The following is a 17,291-nucleotide window of genomic DNA, read 5'->3' on the forward strand; positions in this document are numbered from 1 at the left end:
GTCAGGTCAATCCTACCTGAAGCATGGATTGGACCACTTTGCCTTTGGGAAATGCTTGCAGGGAGCCTGATCCTGGATGATGACTTTAGATCACACATGATGCTCAGTCAGGTCTCCTTTGGCATTGAACCATGCCTTGGTTTTTTATATGTCCTCTTCCTTTCTTACCACCACACTCCTCTATATCTGCATCTGCAAGTCCTGTACCAGGCTTCGGACAGGACCACTATAGCCAGATGGGCTGGAACTGGGCTAATTATATCCTTCCGCATTCTCATTAGTCTCCCCATCAGGCCTTGTTGGGAGGGAAAAGGCTATGGATTTGCATCCCTAGCTCTGATGTGCATTAGTACCAGCGGTAACACTTCATCCCAATTGCTGTCTGTTGCAGTATCTTTTTTAATTTTTAAGCTTGGATTTGATGATGGTCCTATTTATTTGCACAACCTGTCCTGCTGTTGCTGGCTGACAGGGAATGGGAACCTTTTGATCTACGTCCAGTTGGGTCCATAATTCTTTGACAACAGACCCCACAAATCCACTCCCATTGTCTGAGTCAATAACCTTAGTGCCCCTGCAGAACACATTGCCCACCAATTATTTCCCTCTCGTTATGGCAGTCACATATTTAGTGTGGAAGGCTTCCTGCTCCTAATGTGAGAAAGCATTGAGAACAACTAGCACATACTTGTTACCCTCTGGTGTTAAGGGCAGCTCCAAAATATAGTAGATTTGAACTTGTTTCCATGGACCTCTCTGTGCTTGTCTCAGAAAAGCTATTTTTATGTTCTTTGTTAGCTGGATTGTCTAGTACAGATTAGACCAGCGCCAAGGTGTTCCTTCAAGTCTCTTTGCCATTGGGGCCATGTCTTTGGTCTCTGCCTCTTTGGAGTGACCACACACAGTGGACCTGTGCAACCATAAGAGCAGATCTTTCTGCATATTTTGTGGTGCCACCCATACTGAACCTTTCTTTAATTTAAACATGGGAGTTCTTGCTGTATTGCTAAGTTTTGACCTTGTACATTCATGTTTTGGCTGCAGGCTTGCTCCCAAAGTGGTCTTAACTTCACATCCCGTTTTTGAATGCTTTGTAGCTGCCTTAGCCCTGCGGCACTGCGCACTGGAGTTGCCTGAGGTAAGCGCCTCCCGGCCGGAGCCCATACCTCCAGCCTCAGCTCTGAGCCCCCTCCTGCACCCCAACTCCCTCCCAGAGCCTGCACCCCTCCTGCTCCCCAGCCCCTTGCCCCAGCCTGGTGAAAGTGAGTGAGGGTGGGAGAGAGTGGGGAATGGAGTGAGCGGGGGTGGGGCCTCGGAAAAGGGGCAGGGAAGAGGCAGGGCTAGGGTGTTTGGTTTTGTGCTATTAGAAAGTTGGCAACCCTAAGTGTTTGGACATTTTTGGTTTTTTTACTTTAATTGTTGTTAAACCTCTTTTATGTGTATATATAATATAACATAGTGGCTAATGCCATCTGTATACCGAATGTCTTGTTGCCGTTTCTCTTTTCATAAGAACATACATAAGAACGGCCCTACTGGGTCAGACCAAAGGTTCATCTAGCCCAGAATCCTGTCTGCCGGACAGCGGACAGTGCCATGTGCCTCTGTATTTAATCTTGTCCCAGTATACACCTTGATAACCGTACTAACAGGTTAGTCTTTCTACAACGGTGACCCTTCACTACTGCCCATGAAAAGAGTCAAGGATCAGAATTTCTCTTGTATATAACAGTCTCTGTGGCTCCAAAGTGCCTCTGCTGCTGGTAAGGCTGGGGAGCTGTCTCCACGGCTCCTTCTCCATTAGCCCGGCGAGCCCTCTGAATGGCTCCCCACCAAAAGAGACAGGAATAGCACTATGGGGCCCTTCCCGCCCCAAGGAGTGGGAGCAAGGGCCCTCTGCCCTCAGGGAGAACAGGGGTCCTTTGTCCCTCCCACCCTGAGATGAAGGAGTAGGGTAACTTCCAGGACTCACCCTTGAGCCAGGGTGTATCTGCAGGATGCGTGGACTGGGCCAGGGGGGCTCTTCTCTTCCTGCTTCTCACAGTCCTCTGCTGGGCTGGTTTTGGTGGCTTCTACAGTTAACCCCACACTGAGGTCCATGGGGCTGTTCAACCTTATCAGAGCTACTGTTTCAAGCTGCCTGCAGACTTGAGCAGACATCTCTGAATTTGTTCCACCTGGGTCATGTTTTCAAGCTTTGCTTTACACACACACACACACAGAACTCCCACCCCCGGGCCAGAAGCCACAACTTTAGTTACACACTGGATGTTCCAGATGATTCCAGGAGCTGGGGCCCTCAACCCAGACGTGTAGTGCCTATGGCTAGTTAATCCTGCCCTGCCCTGGATTGGTGCTCAGGTAACTCTGGCCTGAGGCTCGGCCCCTGGCTGGGGGGATGACTGGCGCTGCCTCTCAGCTAGGAGGGGGATGTGGCTCATTCCTGTTATCAGCTGGGTGCCCAGATCTGCTTGCTCCGTGCCTGGTGGCTGGGGGCGGGGGGCTCTGGCGGTTGCTCCCTGGTGGTGTTCCCAGGGCCCTCTGGCCAGGGAGTAAAGTCTGGAGCTCAGTCCAGGACCCCTCTAGCCGTAGCTCCAAATCTATGGCCATGGCTGGGCTGGAGGATTATGATCCAGACTACAGCTGTATGGTTACAGTCCTCCTGTCCGCTGCTCTATGGACCAAGTCCTGGATGTTTCATTCTATGATTCAGCTCCTACTACGTGTCTTGTACTGCATATTGTGTAAGGTCTGCAAAACCATGGAGCTGATTGGGACAGAGCCTTGTGCTCCCGTACTCCCTTGTGTCGCTGCCCAGGCCTGAGCCCTGTGTTTGGCGTTGGGTCCTTTGTGCTGGAAGTAGCTATACAATGCTGTGGGAGGGCAGGGAAAGATGAGGGACAACTTTTGGTTCAGAAGATGATACCATAGCCCAAGATAAGCCTTGACGTTCCCCTTAGTACACTTACAACAGCATGCTGAGAGCTGGCTGTTAAAGCATTTTATTCATTGAGACCCTTCCAGGCAAAAGGCGTCTTGATTCAGTAAAGATCAGTGGCACGTCTCAAAGAGCCGACTTTGCCACTCATAGACCCCCAGTCGCTGAATCTCCTATACTCCCCTGGCCTCAGCAGGTATTGGCGACCTCTGTAATTTGGCAATTCGTAAAGGATCCAGTGCCCATCCAGCACAGAACAAGAGAGCATCTCGTGGGCACGTAGCTGGTCCATGACTTGCGGAGTGTCCTCGGTTAACTCTACCATGTTGCCTCTGTGATCCTCCTTCTCATAGATCTTTATCCTGTAGATGCCCCTGTGCTATGACAGAAAATGAGACAGGGTAATAGAGTGACCGCAGCAGGCTGGCTGCCTGTAATCCCGGGCCCTCAGTCAACCCTGTGCCCTGCTCCAGTGATGCAAAGGGCATCCCTGCAATGTCCCCCCAGCCATCCTGGAGAGACTACCTCTAGAAGAAAGAAAACAGTTCTCATTTTCAGTCTTGGGTATCTCTGCTGAACATGATCAAGCAAGTGCCTTATAATTGTGGTTTGGGCAATTTTGTCATTTAAAAAAAAAAAAAAAGAGAAGCAAAATCGAACTCACAGGTGGGATCATCCGGCAGGACTTAATGGAGGTGCTGAAACCCTCAGACTGCATGTCAGGATAATCTCCCCGTTTCAGAAAGAACTGCTGTCCCTGGAAGTTGGGACGTTCATAGAGCATGAAGCAGCCACTTTCCACACGAACAGAGTTACAGCGGCTGAGCTGACTTTGCAAATCCGGACGGTCGCTGCTGCACTCAGCGGAGCGGCCCTGGAAGTTTCTGTCCTCGAAAAGGATGATCTAGTGTGAGAAAAAATCGGCAGAGTTTTCAGTAACATCCTATACAGTGTGACTGTGTCCTAGCATTCCAATTTCTCTCCGTTCAGCACAGTAAGCATGAAATGTCTGGACCTTCCTTTTTACTGACTGTGGTGATAAATATGATACACTCCTTTGATTTCAGTGAGATTGATCCTCATTTACATCATTGTAAGAGCAAAATTGGGCTTTGAGTGTTTAATATATAGGGATTAGTACAGATGCTAATTCCCCTAAGTCTGCATTCTTTATTCTCTTCTGCTACTGGTATAGATCAGGAGTAACTCCTATGACATAACAGAATAAGGCTATGTCTACACTGTGCACCTTACAGCACTGCGGTTGTGCCGCTACAGCTGCACCATTGTCAGGTACGCAGTGTCTCTTTGTCGCCAGGAGAAAGCTCTCGTGACGAAAAATTAAAACCATCCACAACGAGGGGCAGCAGGTTCGTCAGTGGGAGAGTGTCTGCTGCCGATGAATTGTTCATGCCGGCTTTTCTTGTCATTAAAACTTTTGTCGCTCAGAGGTGTGGGGGGGAAAAACAAGCAAACCCTGAACGACAAAAGTTTTGATGACGAAAGTGCAGTGCAGACATCGCCTAACTCTGATGTAAATGAGAGAATCAGGTCCCTGGCTTCAGACTGACATACCGAACAATCCAGTCCAGACAGGTTTCTCTTACCTTTTCCATCGTAGCTGGATTCAGGCTGCAAGCCATAGTATTCCAGATGGGCAACTGCCTTTTTATACCTCACAACCAGTGCTAAGTGTGCACATGTTAACAAAAGTTTTTTCTCTGTTAATAGAGCCAACTCATGACTCTGGGGTCTCATTCATTCTTTGTACTAGTGTCCATAGCTTTTGTGTAGCAGGGAACAGGTTTTATTCCTATTGTTACCAGTGAGCATTTCTGGGCCCTGGATCTGTCAGCTCAGCCATTTTTGCATTGAAGACAACATAGCTCAGGAAAAGAGAGAAACTTCTGGCCGAGTGACAGAGGGGACTGGATGTTGATGCCATCACAATCCTTTTCTATAGAGTCTCTGCAGTTGCATTGTTATTAGTGAATGCAGAAGTGGTACAATAAAGACAGAAGAGGGTTCAAACTCCAAAATAGAAAGTAGGAAATATAAAAACAGAAATGTGTATTCCCCCCGCCCCCAAATAAAAAAGTAAAAAGGGCTTAGGTAGACATCATGTGTGTTTTAGCCATTCAGTAGCTTTGGGGTCAGCAATATGGGATCTGGAACAGCCTCCTGAGAGACTAGCATGAGCTGAGCAGCTGTTCAGTAGGTATGCAGTGTCCACCTGCAGCCACACAGGGCTGTTCTGAGTCCCCGGGTGTAGTCACTTGCCACACACCCCATCACCCCCCATCTCAAATGGTTGTTTCCACCATACATAGTGTGGGAGCCCGAGGCCAGGCAGTCTTCCATCAGGCTGAATGAGGAGAAGGAGTTTCTCGGGCCTTGTCTACACTACAGAGTTCGACAAAAGTTAGGCCCTTTACTTAAAGGGCTTTCATTAAATCACTGTTACATGTCCTCATTATGGTCATTGTGTTGGCAGAGCCCATCCACACTAGCAGCTCTTGCATCAATACAGAGCAGTACACTGTGGGTAGCTATCCCATTGTGCAACTGGCCGTGGGTTTTGGAAAGGGTTTACAATGCCCCATGGGGCAGGCACAGCGTCACATGATGCAGGTTTCCCAATCCCATTGTTTCATGGGCAGCCTACTAGATTGCCAGCTGCTTTTCAGCTGAAGTGTATGTGGCATAGTAAGGGGACAGTGTGTGGCAGGGAGCGTGTGTGTGAGAGAGACAGAAACAGAGTGTGTGTTGGGGGAGAGTGTGAGAGATTGTGTGTGTGGGGGGGGGGGGAGGAGTGTGTTGGCATGCTGTCGCTCTAAGTTCAGACAGCAGCCTGAGCAATCAATCCTGGCTCTGCACAGCACAGCAATTTTTCTCCCCTCCAACCCCCACAGAAGCAGCTTGCTTTTTCTGCCTGCCAATTCCACATTAATGGTTCTGTGCTTCCCTCCGAGTTCTCCCCACAGCCTCCACAGCTGCTGGGAGCGGCATCCTCAGCAGCTCTGTGAGCTCTCCACACTGAAGAATGTCAAAGCTTGCACATGCCTACAGGGCAGCCGAGTTCAAAACAGTGAGCAGAGTGGTCACGGTGGGCATTGTGGGATACTGGGGGAGGCCAGTTATGGCAACATAATGAACAGCAGCATCTACACTGACACTTTGTTGCTTTAACTTTGCTGTAAAAAGCTCCATGTCTGTTGTCCACGTGGTTTTATTGTTTCGGCAAAACAACAGAGATTTGCCGACAAAAGTAGCTTATGGTGTGGACACACCTCCGCTGTTTTGTCGGCAAAAGCTGGCTTTTGCCGACAAAACTATAGTGTAGACAAGGCCTTGCGAGGGAGCAGCTTGTTCCCATTCTGCTCACCACAGTGTGACAGCGTCCACCGTGGAGCTGGTCGGTAACATCGTCCAGATTGGTGTTCTGCTGATGCGCCAGTGGCGAGGCACGTCCTGTCAATGGCTCCAGAAGCAGGGGAGCCAGAGGACCATGCCCCCCACTTTTTAACACTGGTGCAGTTTCAGAGGGAAAGGGCGGTGTTGCCCACCAAACTACAAGCTTCGGGGAGGTGCAGAGCGGCACAGGTGAGAGCTGTGCTATGTGGCGGGGGGGAGCATGTGGTAACTCGTTGTTCCTCGGGAAATTAGAATATAAAATACTCGTCTCGCTACAGAAATTATTTTCCAACTATTGCGGAGTAACATTACTTTTATAATGGAGGCTCATGGGTGCAGCATAGTCTTGGATTGAACCTATGTACTTATGTCCTGTGTATATGGGGTTGTTTTTACACTGCTGCAGTGTGTTTGATTTAGAGGTTTGTGCTGGTACAATTAGATTGATGTGTTGGACTGGTGCAAATTTTTATCATCTAGGTAAGCCCGTAATGTCAAGTTCTGAATTGATTTGATTGAAATGCCAATTTCTTTTATAGTGCTCTTCCTCAATAGATCTCAAAGTGCTTCACCATCTTTAAGGTATTTATTCTCAAAAGACCCTTGTGAGATAGGTGGTGTGATTTTCTCTGAGACCACTTTCCACTCTTCTTCCCAACAACTCAGTTCAACTCCAGGCTTTGTCATTCAGTTGTCTTTATTTGGCATACAGCAACACTTCACTGAGTTGACAAAACTCAAATGTGAGGTGGTGGATGTAGTGTGACAGTTTGTACCCCCATTTGTACTCCTTTTATTGGACCATGATAAATTTCATACAAAGCATGCCTTATGAGGTATGATTCAAAAACGCATAATTTGCTAATCATCATTGCCCTAGTAAAATGTGTATGGCAGCATTGTATGTAAAGTTTTAAGATTCTACTGTGTTATGTTAGAAAGAGCAGCCACAAACCACTTCTTCCGAAACAAAAGCCAAACTGACGCCTCAGCCAGGTGACAAGATCAAATGGACAATCACTTAAGTGGCCATTCTTGGCAGGAAAGAGGGTGTGAGTGAAAATCTATATTTTGACAAAGGAAGAGTTTGAGGTTCCCATCCAAACAGACTTTGTCTCCTGGACTTCAGCTGGCGATGGAGAGGGAACTATAAAGGGGGGAACAGACACCCCAAAATACTCCTCACTTTCTCCCTGCTCACAGCATCAACAACACCTGAAGGACAAGGAAAGTGACACTGAATTGGGGCAGGGGTCCAGTCTGAAAACAAATCCAGCCAGTAAGACTGCTATAGTATGTAATGAGAGAGACCTTTGCTTTGAATTCATTTAGCTTATTAAGTTTTTCTTTTTATTTCTTTGTAACCAATTCTGACTTTTATGCCTCATTAAAATCTATCTTTCTGTAGTAAAGAAACTTGTCCTATTGTTTTTTCTAAACTAGTGTGTTTGCACTGAAGTGTTTGGGAAACTCCATTTGAGATAAGAGCATTTGTACATATACTTTTCTATTAATAAAATGATGGACTTTATATGAGCTTGTATTGTCCAGGAGGATGCTGAGTACAAAACACAAATTTCTGGGGGAAAGTCTGGGACCAGGAGTTTGCTGGTTTTGCTCTGCAGTGTAATTAAGGAGTGGCTGGCTGTAGCACTCATGTTTTATAACTGGGGCTAATTTAGATGCTGGAGCCTGTGTGAGTAGACCAGGAGTGGTTGCTTTCACAGCGAAGCAGTGTAAAAGGCACCCCAGGTTGGAGAACTGAGGGGACACATCTGTTCAAGAGTCCAGATTGTACCCTGGGTAATATCATTGTAGGGCACATGACATATCTATCCAAAGATGCACAGAAACTCTCTCCCTTTATATACATTTACCCATTTTCTTTCATTTACTTTATGTTGCATGACATACGCTGGGAGTGGCTCACTTACTTTGTAGGAGCCAATCCCCAAACAGCATGCTCTGTCCATGATTGACCTACTCTTTACCTCATGTTTTCATTCCCGACTTATTGTGTCCATTATTATTTTGTTCATAGTAAATGGTTCCCTGGGTGTCCCTCTTTTAGCTAGCTGAGAAACATTGTCTCTTAGCTTACAGACCCATTTACTTTTCTTAGCACAAAATATTCCATTTTTAGCCTGCTGATATATTTATCTGAATCCTGAATCCTCTTCTGAATCCTGTCTTCCAAAAGACTTCAGAGGAGCCAGGTCAATCCTGTGTTAAACACGGACTCTACCATTTTGCTTTTGGGAAAATGCAGGGCAGGGAGCATGAACCCAGGTGATCACTTTAGATCCCTCTGGATGCTCAGTTAGGTCTCCTTTGGCATTGAACCATGCCTTGGTTTTTTTACGTCCGCTTACTTTCTTACCACCACACTCCTCTGTATCTGCAAAATCTGCATCTGCAAGTCCTGTACCAGGCTCCTGACAGGACACTGTAGCTAGATGGGCTAGAACTGGGTTAATTATATCCCTCCATACTCTCACTGGACTTCCCATCAAGACATCATTGTGGGAAAAGCTTGTGGATTTGCATTCCGTACCTCCGATGCACATTAGTACCTGTGGTAACGCTTCAGTAAGGATTTCAGTAAGGCTTTTGAAATAGTTCCACACAGGAAATTATTAGTTAAATTGGAGAAGATGGGGATTAATATGAGAATTGTAAGGTGGATAAGGAGCTGGTTAAAGGGGAGACTACAATGGGACATACTGAAAGGCGAACTGTCAGGCTGGAGTGAGGTTACTAGTGGAGTTCTTCAGGGAAGACAGTTTGGCTGACATGCAGTTTATTTTAAAGATTAGATGCCGGATGTCAGAGAGGCTACTTGGGAAGGAGCACAGGATTGTGGGAAATGCCCACCAGATAACTGGTCTGGAGGGAGCCTCATAACCTGGAGGGGATGACTATATAGTGCCCTAGCCAGAGAGTGGAGTCATGAAGTCAGACAGAGCACCCGAGTCATGAAGAGAGAGAGCAAGATGGGTCACAGTGTGAGTACCCAATGGAAGGTGGCATTTGCTCCCAGAAGTGGGACCAAGGGCCATCTAGCCTCAAGGACAAGAGGGGTCATTTGACCCTCCCATCCTGAGATGAAGGGATAGAGGTAGGGTGGCTCCCAGGACGTGCCCTTGAGCCTGGGTGTATCTGATTGGATGGGTGGACTGGGCCAGGGGTGCTCTTCTCTTCCTGCCTTCCACAGTCCTCTGCTGGGCTGCTGTTGGTGGCTCGTACAGTTTGGGTGCATGCTGGGGTGCATGGGGCTGTTAGCCCTCTCTAAGTTATTGTTTCAGGCTGGCTGCAGACTTGGACAGATGTCTCTGAATTGGTTGCACCTGGGTCATATTTTCAAGCTTTGATTTACACCCCCTGGGACAGGAACCTCAGCTTTGGTTACACACAGGAAGTGCCAGTGTAATCCGATGATTCCAGGAGCTCGGGACCTCGACCTAGGCATGTAGTGCCTATGGCTAGTTAATCCTGCCCTGCCCTGGATCGGTGCTCAGGTAACTCTGGCCTGAAGCTCGGCTGGGGAGAGAGCTGTGATTGGAGCTGTCTCTCAGCTGGGAGGGGGATGTGGCTCATTCCTGCCATCAGCTGGGTGCCCAGTTCTGCCTGCTCCATGCTTGGTGGATGAGGGGGCTCTGGCTGCTGCTCCCTGGTGATGCTCCCAGGGCCCCTTTAGCCGTAGCTCCAAATCTGTGGCCATGGGTGGGGCTGGAGGATTATGATCTAGACTACAGGTGTATGGTTACAGTCTTCCCGTCCGTCTCTCTGTGGGCCAAGTCCTGGATGTTTCACTCTATGGTTCAGCTCTTACGACGTGCCTTGCACTGCATTCTGGGTAACACCCGCACACCCATGGAAGTGATTGGGAGGGAGCATTATACACCTGTACATCCTTGAGTGGCTGCCTAGGTCTGAGCCCTGTGTTTGGCGTTGGGTCCTTTGTGCTGGAAGTAGCTATGCAGTGCTGGGGAAGGGCAGGGAAAAATGAGGAAGAACTCTTGGATCACAAGATGAAACTGTAGCCCAAGAACACAAGACAAGCCTCGTCATTCCCCTTAGTACACTTACAACAGCACGCTGAGAGCACGATGGTTGTTAAAGCATTTTATTCATTGAGGCCCTTCCAGGCAAAAGGTGTCTTGATTCAGCAAAGATCAGTGGCACGTCTCAAAGAGCCGACTTTGCCACGTCTCAAAGAGCCCCACTCACTGAATCTCCTGTACTGGCCGCAGCAGGTATTGGCGTTCTCTGTAATTCGGCAATTCGTAAAGGATCCAGTGCCCGTTTAGCACAGAACAAGAGAGCATCTTGTGGGCGCGTAGCTGGTCTATGACTTGCAGAGAGTCCTTGGTTAACTCTACCATCTTGCCTCTGTGATCCTCCTTTTCATAGATCTTTATCCTGTAGGTGCCCCTGTATTGTGACAGAAAATGAAACAAGGTGATAGAGTGACTGCAACAGGCTGGCTGCCTGTGATCCTGGACCATGAGTCAGCTCTCTGCACTGCTCCAGTCACGCAAAGGCACTTTAGTTGCCTCTGGTCCCCAGAGGAGGGGAATCCTTGAATGCTGCAAAGGCAGTGCATCCACCCCTTTGACTGAGACCTACACCGTGGCTCCCATCCTTAGGCTACACTAAGTTCTGCTGGGGTGTGTTTCAGGCTTCAGCAGCCCCAGAATCAAGGAAACAGAAAAGTCACTTTGTTCTAAAGAGTCTCAGAAAATATTGGGCCCAATTCTCCCCTCAAACTGGTGTAACTCTGTGGCCTTCAGGGAGTTACTCCTTATTTTACAGCAGTGTGAGGGGAGTGGGCCCAGTGTATCTCCAAATCCCCAGAAGTTACAGAAACATTTTTCCTTCTTAACTCAAAGTATGTCGTCCTTTACTGTCCATATTCTTAATCACAGGACAGCTGCACCCAGGCCCGGAACAGGCACTTGTAGTGGAAGGTTTCCTATCCGATCCCTGCAATGTACCCCCAGCCCTCCTGGAGGGACGACCACTAGGAGGAAGAAAGCAGTTCTCGTTTACAGTCTTTGGTAGCTCGGCTTAAAATGATCAAGCAAGTTCCTTATGATGGTGGCTTGAGCAACGTTGCCATTTTTTAAAAGCAAAATGGAACTCACAGTTGGGATCATCCAGCAGGACTTAATAGAGGTGCTGAAACCCTCAGACTGCATGTCAGGATAATCTCCCCGTTTCAGAAAGAACTGCTGTCCCTGGAAGTTGGGACGTTCATAGAGCATGAAGCAGCCACTTTCCACGCGGACGGAGTTACAGCGGCTGAGCTGACTTTGAAATTCCGGACAGTCGCTGCTGCACTCAACGGAGCGGCCCTAGAAGTTTCTGTCCTCGAAAAGAATGATCTAGTGCGAGAAACAAACGGCAGAGTTTTCAGTAACATCCTATACAGTGTGACTGCGTCCTGGCATTCCAATTTCTCTCCACTAAGCATGAAGTGTCTGAGCCTTACATTTTACTCACAGTGATGATAAATTGAAATACTCCTTTGACTTCAGTGGAATTGATTCTCATTTACACAAGTGTAAGCGGAAGCAGAATTGGGCTCTGAGAGAATAATATACAGGGACAAATAGAGGCAGTAGGTCCCCTCGCTCTGCATTCTTGATTCTCCTCTCCTGCTGGGACAGGCCAGGAGTAGTTCCTTTGACATCAAGAGACTAACTCTGATGTAAATGAGAGGAGAATCAGGTCCCTGGCTTCAGCCTGGCATACCAAACGATCCAGTCCAGACAGGTTTCTCTTACCTTTTCCATCGTAGCTGGATTCAGGCTGCAAGACATAGTACTTCAGCCGGGCAACTGCCTTTTTATACCTCACAACCAGTTCTAAGTGTGCACACGTTAAGAAAAGTCTTTTCTCTGCTAATAGAGCCAAATCATGACTCCGGGGTCTCATTCATTCTTTTTACCAGTGTCCATAGCTTTTGTGTAGTGGGGAACAGGTTTTATTCCTATTATTACCAGTGAGCAGTTCTGGGCCCTGGATCTGTCAGCTCTGCCATTTTTACATTGAAGACAACGTAGTTCAGGAAAAGAGAGAAACTTCTGGCTCAGTGACAGAGGGGACTGGATGTCGATGCCATCACAATCCTTTTCGATAGTCTCTGCAGTTGCATTGTTATTAGTGGATGCAGAAGTGGTACAGTAAAGACAGAAGAGGGTTCAAATGACTAAATAGAAAGTAGGGAGAAAAAAACAGAAATTTGTACATCAAAAAAAAGTATGTAAAAAAAAAAAGTCGAAAAGGCTTAGGTAGACATCACGTGTGTTTTAGCCATTCAATAGCTTTGGGGTCAGTAGTGTGGAGTCTGGAATGTCCTCCTGCGAGACCAGCATGGGATGAACACCTGTTCACTAGGTGTGCAGCATCCACCCCCATCGACAGCCACACAGGGCTATTCTGAGTCTCCAAAAAGGTGTGGTCATTTCCAGCACTTCTCATCACCCCACATCTCAAATGGTTGAGTTTGCACCATTCATAGTGTGGGAGCCTGAGGTCATGCAGTCTTCCATCAGGCTGAACAAGAAGAAGAAGTTTCTTGGGCCTCGTCTACACTACAGAGTTTTGTTGACAAAAGTTAGGCCCTTTAATTAAAGCGCTTTCATTAAATCACTGTTGCATGTCTTCATTATGGTTCTTGTGTTGGCAGAGCCCATCCACACTAGCGGCTCTTACATTGATACAGAGCAGTGCAATGTGAGTAGCTATCCCACTGTGCAACTGGCCGTAGGGTTTTGGGAAGGGTTTACAATGTCTCATGGGGCAGGTACAGTGTCACATGATGCAGGTTTGTCAATCCCATCATTCCATAGGCAGCCTACTAGATTGCCAGCCCCTTTTCAGCGGAAGTGTATGTGGGGGCAGAAGGGGGACAGTGTGTGACTGGGAGTCTGTGTGTGAGAGACACACAAACAGAGTGTGTGTTGGACAAGTGTGTGAGAGATTGTGTGTATGGGGGGGAGTGTGTGTGGGAGGAGAGTGTGTCAGCATGCTGTTGCTGTAAGTTCAGACAGCAGCCTGAGCAATCAATTTTACTGGTGGGGGACACCCCCACACACACATCAGCCCCTGGCTCTGAACAGCAATCTTTCCCCCCTCCTACACGCAAAGAAGCAGCTTGCTCTGCCTGCCTGCCAATTCCTCATTAATGGTTCTGTGATTCCCTCCAAGATCTTGTACAGCCGCCTCAGCTGCCTGTAGCAGCATCCTCAGCAGCTATGTGAGAAAAGCGTGTGGATTTGCATTCCGTACCTGTGGTGCACATTAGTACTGGTGGTAACGCTTCATCCCAATTGCTGCCTTTTGAATTCACCACCTTGTTTTAGCTTGGATTTGATGGTCTCATTTATTCGCTCAACCTTTCCTGCTGCTGACTGACAGGGAATGGGAAACTTTTGATCTACATCCAGACTGATACACACTTCTTTGACCCCAGAAATCCGCTCCCATTGTCTGAGTCAATAACTTCAGGCTCCCCATCTGCAGAACACATTGCTCATCAATTATTTCACTTTTCTTAGGGCAGCCACATATTTAGAGTGGAAGGCCTCCTCCTCCAGCTGTGAGAAAGCATTTACATCAGCTAGCACATACTTGTTACCGCTTAGTGGTAAGGGCAACTCCCCAGTATAGTCTATTAGAATTCATTTCCATGAACCTCTCAGTGCCTGTCTCAGAAGAGCTTTTTTGTTAGTTGGATTGTGTCTAGCACAGATTAGGGAAGTATCCAGGTGTTCCTTCAAGTCTCTTTCCCATTGGCACCACCACCATATTTTTGCTAATCTGTCTTTGGCCTCTGCGTCTTTGCAGTGATCACCCACAGTGGACCCAGGCACCCACATGAGCTGATCTTTTTGCATATTTTGTAATGCCAGCCATACTGAACCTTTCTTTAATTTAAACATGGGAGTTCTTGCTGTATTACTAAGTTTTGACTTTGTACATTCATGTTTTGGCTGCAGGCTTGCTCCCAAAGTGGTCTTAACTTCACATCCTGCTGTTGAATGCTTTGTAGCCCACTCCACTTTAGCTTATTGTGATTGTTGCTGGCCTCAAGTGAAAACTGCTACAAGGATAGCTTTCAAAGCAGTCTCCCATGGCCAGGGTGGTTCTGTAACTGCTGCATTTCTGGCTGCTAAATCACCTGTCTGATTTTTATTGTTTGTTGTTAAACAGGTTCCCTTTTGTGTGTGTGCATGCACACGTACGTGTCTGAATTTTAACCATGTCTGTTTGGGGCAAAATCACTCAGAAAGAAAGCTGCTAGAAGTCCCCCTGGGATCCAATTTGAATATGGATAGTGACCTCTTTAATGTTTTTAATTAAATAAATACTACTGGGAATTGGGTGATGATGGAAGACTAACTTCCCAGATATAGATAGATAGACAAGCGCTACTAATAATATTAGGGTCCAGGGTTTCCTGGATGTTATAGCGGACAGATTACTTCACCCAAGAGGTGATGCCATTTTAGATTTGATATTGGGGAGTAGTGAGGACCTCATAGAAGAACTGGGTGTAGGAGACAACCTTGGTTCGAGTGACAATGAGCTAATTCAGTTTAAACTAAAAATAACAAAATAAACAAAACTAGATCTGCAATGAGGGTTCTTGATTTCAAAAGGGCACACTTTACAAAATTAAGAGAATTAGTTAGAGAAGTGGACTGGAATGTAGAATTGAAGGATGTGAAAGTGGAGGAGGCTTGGAATTATTTGACATCAAAGTTGCCGAAACTATCTGAAACCTGTATCCCAAGCAAGGGGAAAAAAATTGTAGAAAAGGGTAGAAGACCAAGCTGGATGAGCAAGCATATCAAACAGGTGATTAAGAGAAAGCTGAAATCCTACAAGGAATGGAAGATGGGGTACATCAGCAAGGAAAGCTACTTTTTGGAGGTCAGAAAGTGTAGGGATAAAGTGAGACCTGACAAAAACAAAGCAGAGTTGGATGTCACAAAGGAAATTAAAACCAACAGTAAAAGGTTCTATAGCCATATAAATAATAAAAAAAAAACAACAGGGGAAGAAGAAGTGGGACTGCTAAACACTGAGGATGGGGTGGAGATTAAAGATAATCTAGGCATGGCCCAACACCTAAAGAAATACTTTGCCTCAATGTTTTTAAGGCTAATGAGGGTAGTGGCAGGGTGGAAGTCAGACTCAAACAGCTTAATGGGACTAAATTGGGAGGGGGGGGCGAATAATTTCCATTCAAGAATATTAAAGGAACTGGCACATGAAATTGCAAACCCAATAGCTAAGATTTATGACTGGAGAATTGCTGATATAATTCCTATTTTTAAGAAAAGGGGGAGGGGGGAAAATGATCCGGGAAACTAAAGGCCTGTTAGTTTAATCTCAATTGCATGCAAGGTCTTGGAACAAATTTTGAAAGAGAAAGTAGTTAAGGACATAAAGGTAATTGGAAAAAAATATAACATGTGGCTTTACAAAAGGTAGATCATGCCAGACCAACCTGATTTCCTTCTTTGAGAAGAAGACTGACTTTTGATACAAATGAAATGCAGTAGGTCTAATCTATCTACTCTAGTTTACCTGGATTTCAGTAAGGCTTTTGATATAGATCCACATGGGAAATTATAAGTTAAATTGGAGAAGATGGGGATTAATATGAGAACTGAAAGATGGATAAGGAACTAGTTAAAGGGAAGACTACAATGGGACATACTGAAAGGCGAACTATCAGGCTAGAGTGAGGTTACTAAAGGAGTTCTTCAGGGAAGAAAGTTTTGTTGACATGCAGTTTTTTTAAAGATTAGATGCCGGGTGTTAGAGGGGCTACTTGGGAAGGAGCACAGGATGTGGGAAATGCCCACCAGATAACTGGTCTGGAGGGAGCCTGATAATCTGGAACGGGTAACTATACAGTGCCCTAGCCAGAGAGTGGAGTCATGAAGTCAGACAGAGCACCCGAGTCATGAAGAGAGAGAACAAGATGGGTCACAGCATGAGTACCTTTTGGAAGGTGGCATTTGCTCCCAGAAGTGGGAGCAAGGGCCCTCTAGCCTCAGGGACAACAGGGGTCATTTGACGCTCAGACCTTGAGATGAAAGGATAGAGGTAGGATAGCTCCCAGGGCCTGCCCTTGAGCCTGGGTGTATCTGTTTGGATGGGTGGACTGGGCCAGGGGTGCTTTTCTCTTCCTGCCTCCCACAGTCCTCTGCTGGGCTGCTGTTGGTAGCTCCTACAGTTAACTGCACACTGAGGTGCATGGGGCTGTTCATCCCTCTCTAAGTTATTGTTTCAGGCTGGCTGCAGACTTGGGCAGACGTCTCTGAATTGGTTGAACCTGGGTCATATTTTCAAGCTTTGATTTACACCCCCTGGGACAGGAACCTCAGCTTTTGTTACACACAGGAAATGCCAGTGTAATCCGATGATTCCCGAAGCTTGGGACCTCGACCCAGGCCTGTAGTGCCTATGGCTAGTTAATCCTGCCCTGCCCTGGATCGGTGCTCAGGTAAATCTGACCTGAGGCTCGCTGGGGAGAGAGCTGTGATTGGCACTGCCTCTCGGCTGGGAGGAGGATGTGGCTCATGTCTGCCATCAGCTGGGTGCCCAGTTCTGCCTGCTCCATGCCTGGTGGATGAGGGGGCTCTGGCTGCTGCTTCCTGGTGATGCTCCCAGGGCCCCTTTAGCCGTAGCTCCAAATCTGTGGCCATGGGTGGGCTGGAGGATTATGATCTAGACTACAGCTATGGTTACAGTCCTCCCGTCCGTCTCTCTGTGGGCCAAGTCCTGGATGTTTCACTCTATGGTTCAGCTCTTACGACGTGCCCTGCACTGCATTCTGGGTAATGCCCGCACACCCATGGAAGTGATTGGGAGGGAGCCTCATACACCTGTACATCCTTGTGTGGCTGTCTAGGTC

The 17,291-nt window shown here is 47.2% G+C and overlaps 1 protein-coding gene and 1 pseudogene across 1 annotated transcript; both read right to left on the minus strand.

Moving 5' to 3' along the window:
- Positions 1-3,041: 3,041 nt before the first annotated feature.
- Positions 3,042-4,581, minus strand: LOC141995633 (gamma-crystallin C-like). Its single transcript, XM_074966893.1, has 3 exons — positions 4,546-4,581; positions 3,603-3,842; positions 3,042-3,317 (listed from the first exon to the last, which is right to left on the minus strand). The coding sequence occupies exons 1-3, from the start codon at positions 4,579-4,581 to the stop codon at positions 3,042-3,044; spliced, it is 552 nt and encodes a 183-aa protein (XP_074822994.1).
- Positions 4,582-10,517: 5,936 nt separating this feature from the next.
- LOC141995634 (gamma-crystallin B-like) lies at positions 10,518-12,373 on the minus strand (annotated as a pseudogene).
- Positions 12,374-17,291: the final 4,918 nt, after the last annotated feature.

This window comes from Natator depressus, chromosome 11 (assembly GCF_965152275.1).
Source record: "Natator depressus isolate rNatDep1 chromosome 11, rNatDep2.hap1, whole genome shotgun sequence".
Lineage (NCBI taxonomy): Eukaryota > Metazoa > Chordata > Testudines > Cheloniidae > Natator > Natator depressus.

Bases quoted from the DNA above. Each gene is read 5' to 3' on its own strand.
- LOC141995633 (XM_074966893.1), bottom strand. From the start codon at position 4,581: ATGGCTTGCAGCCTGAATCCAGCTACGATGGAAAAG. The intron at 3,843-4,545 runs GTAAGAGAAACC...TTCTCACACTAG, and splicing joins ATCCAGCTACGATGGAAAAG to ATCATCCTTTTCGAGGACAG. The intron at 3,318-3,602 runs GTGAGTTCGATT...TTTCTGTCATAG, and splicing joins CCTGCCGGATGATCCCACCT to CACAGGGGCATCTACAGGAT.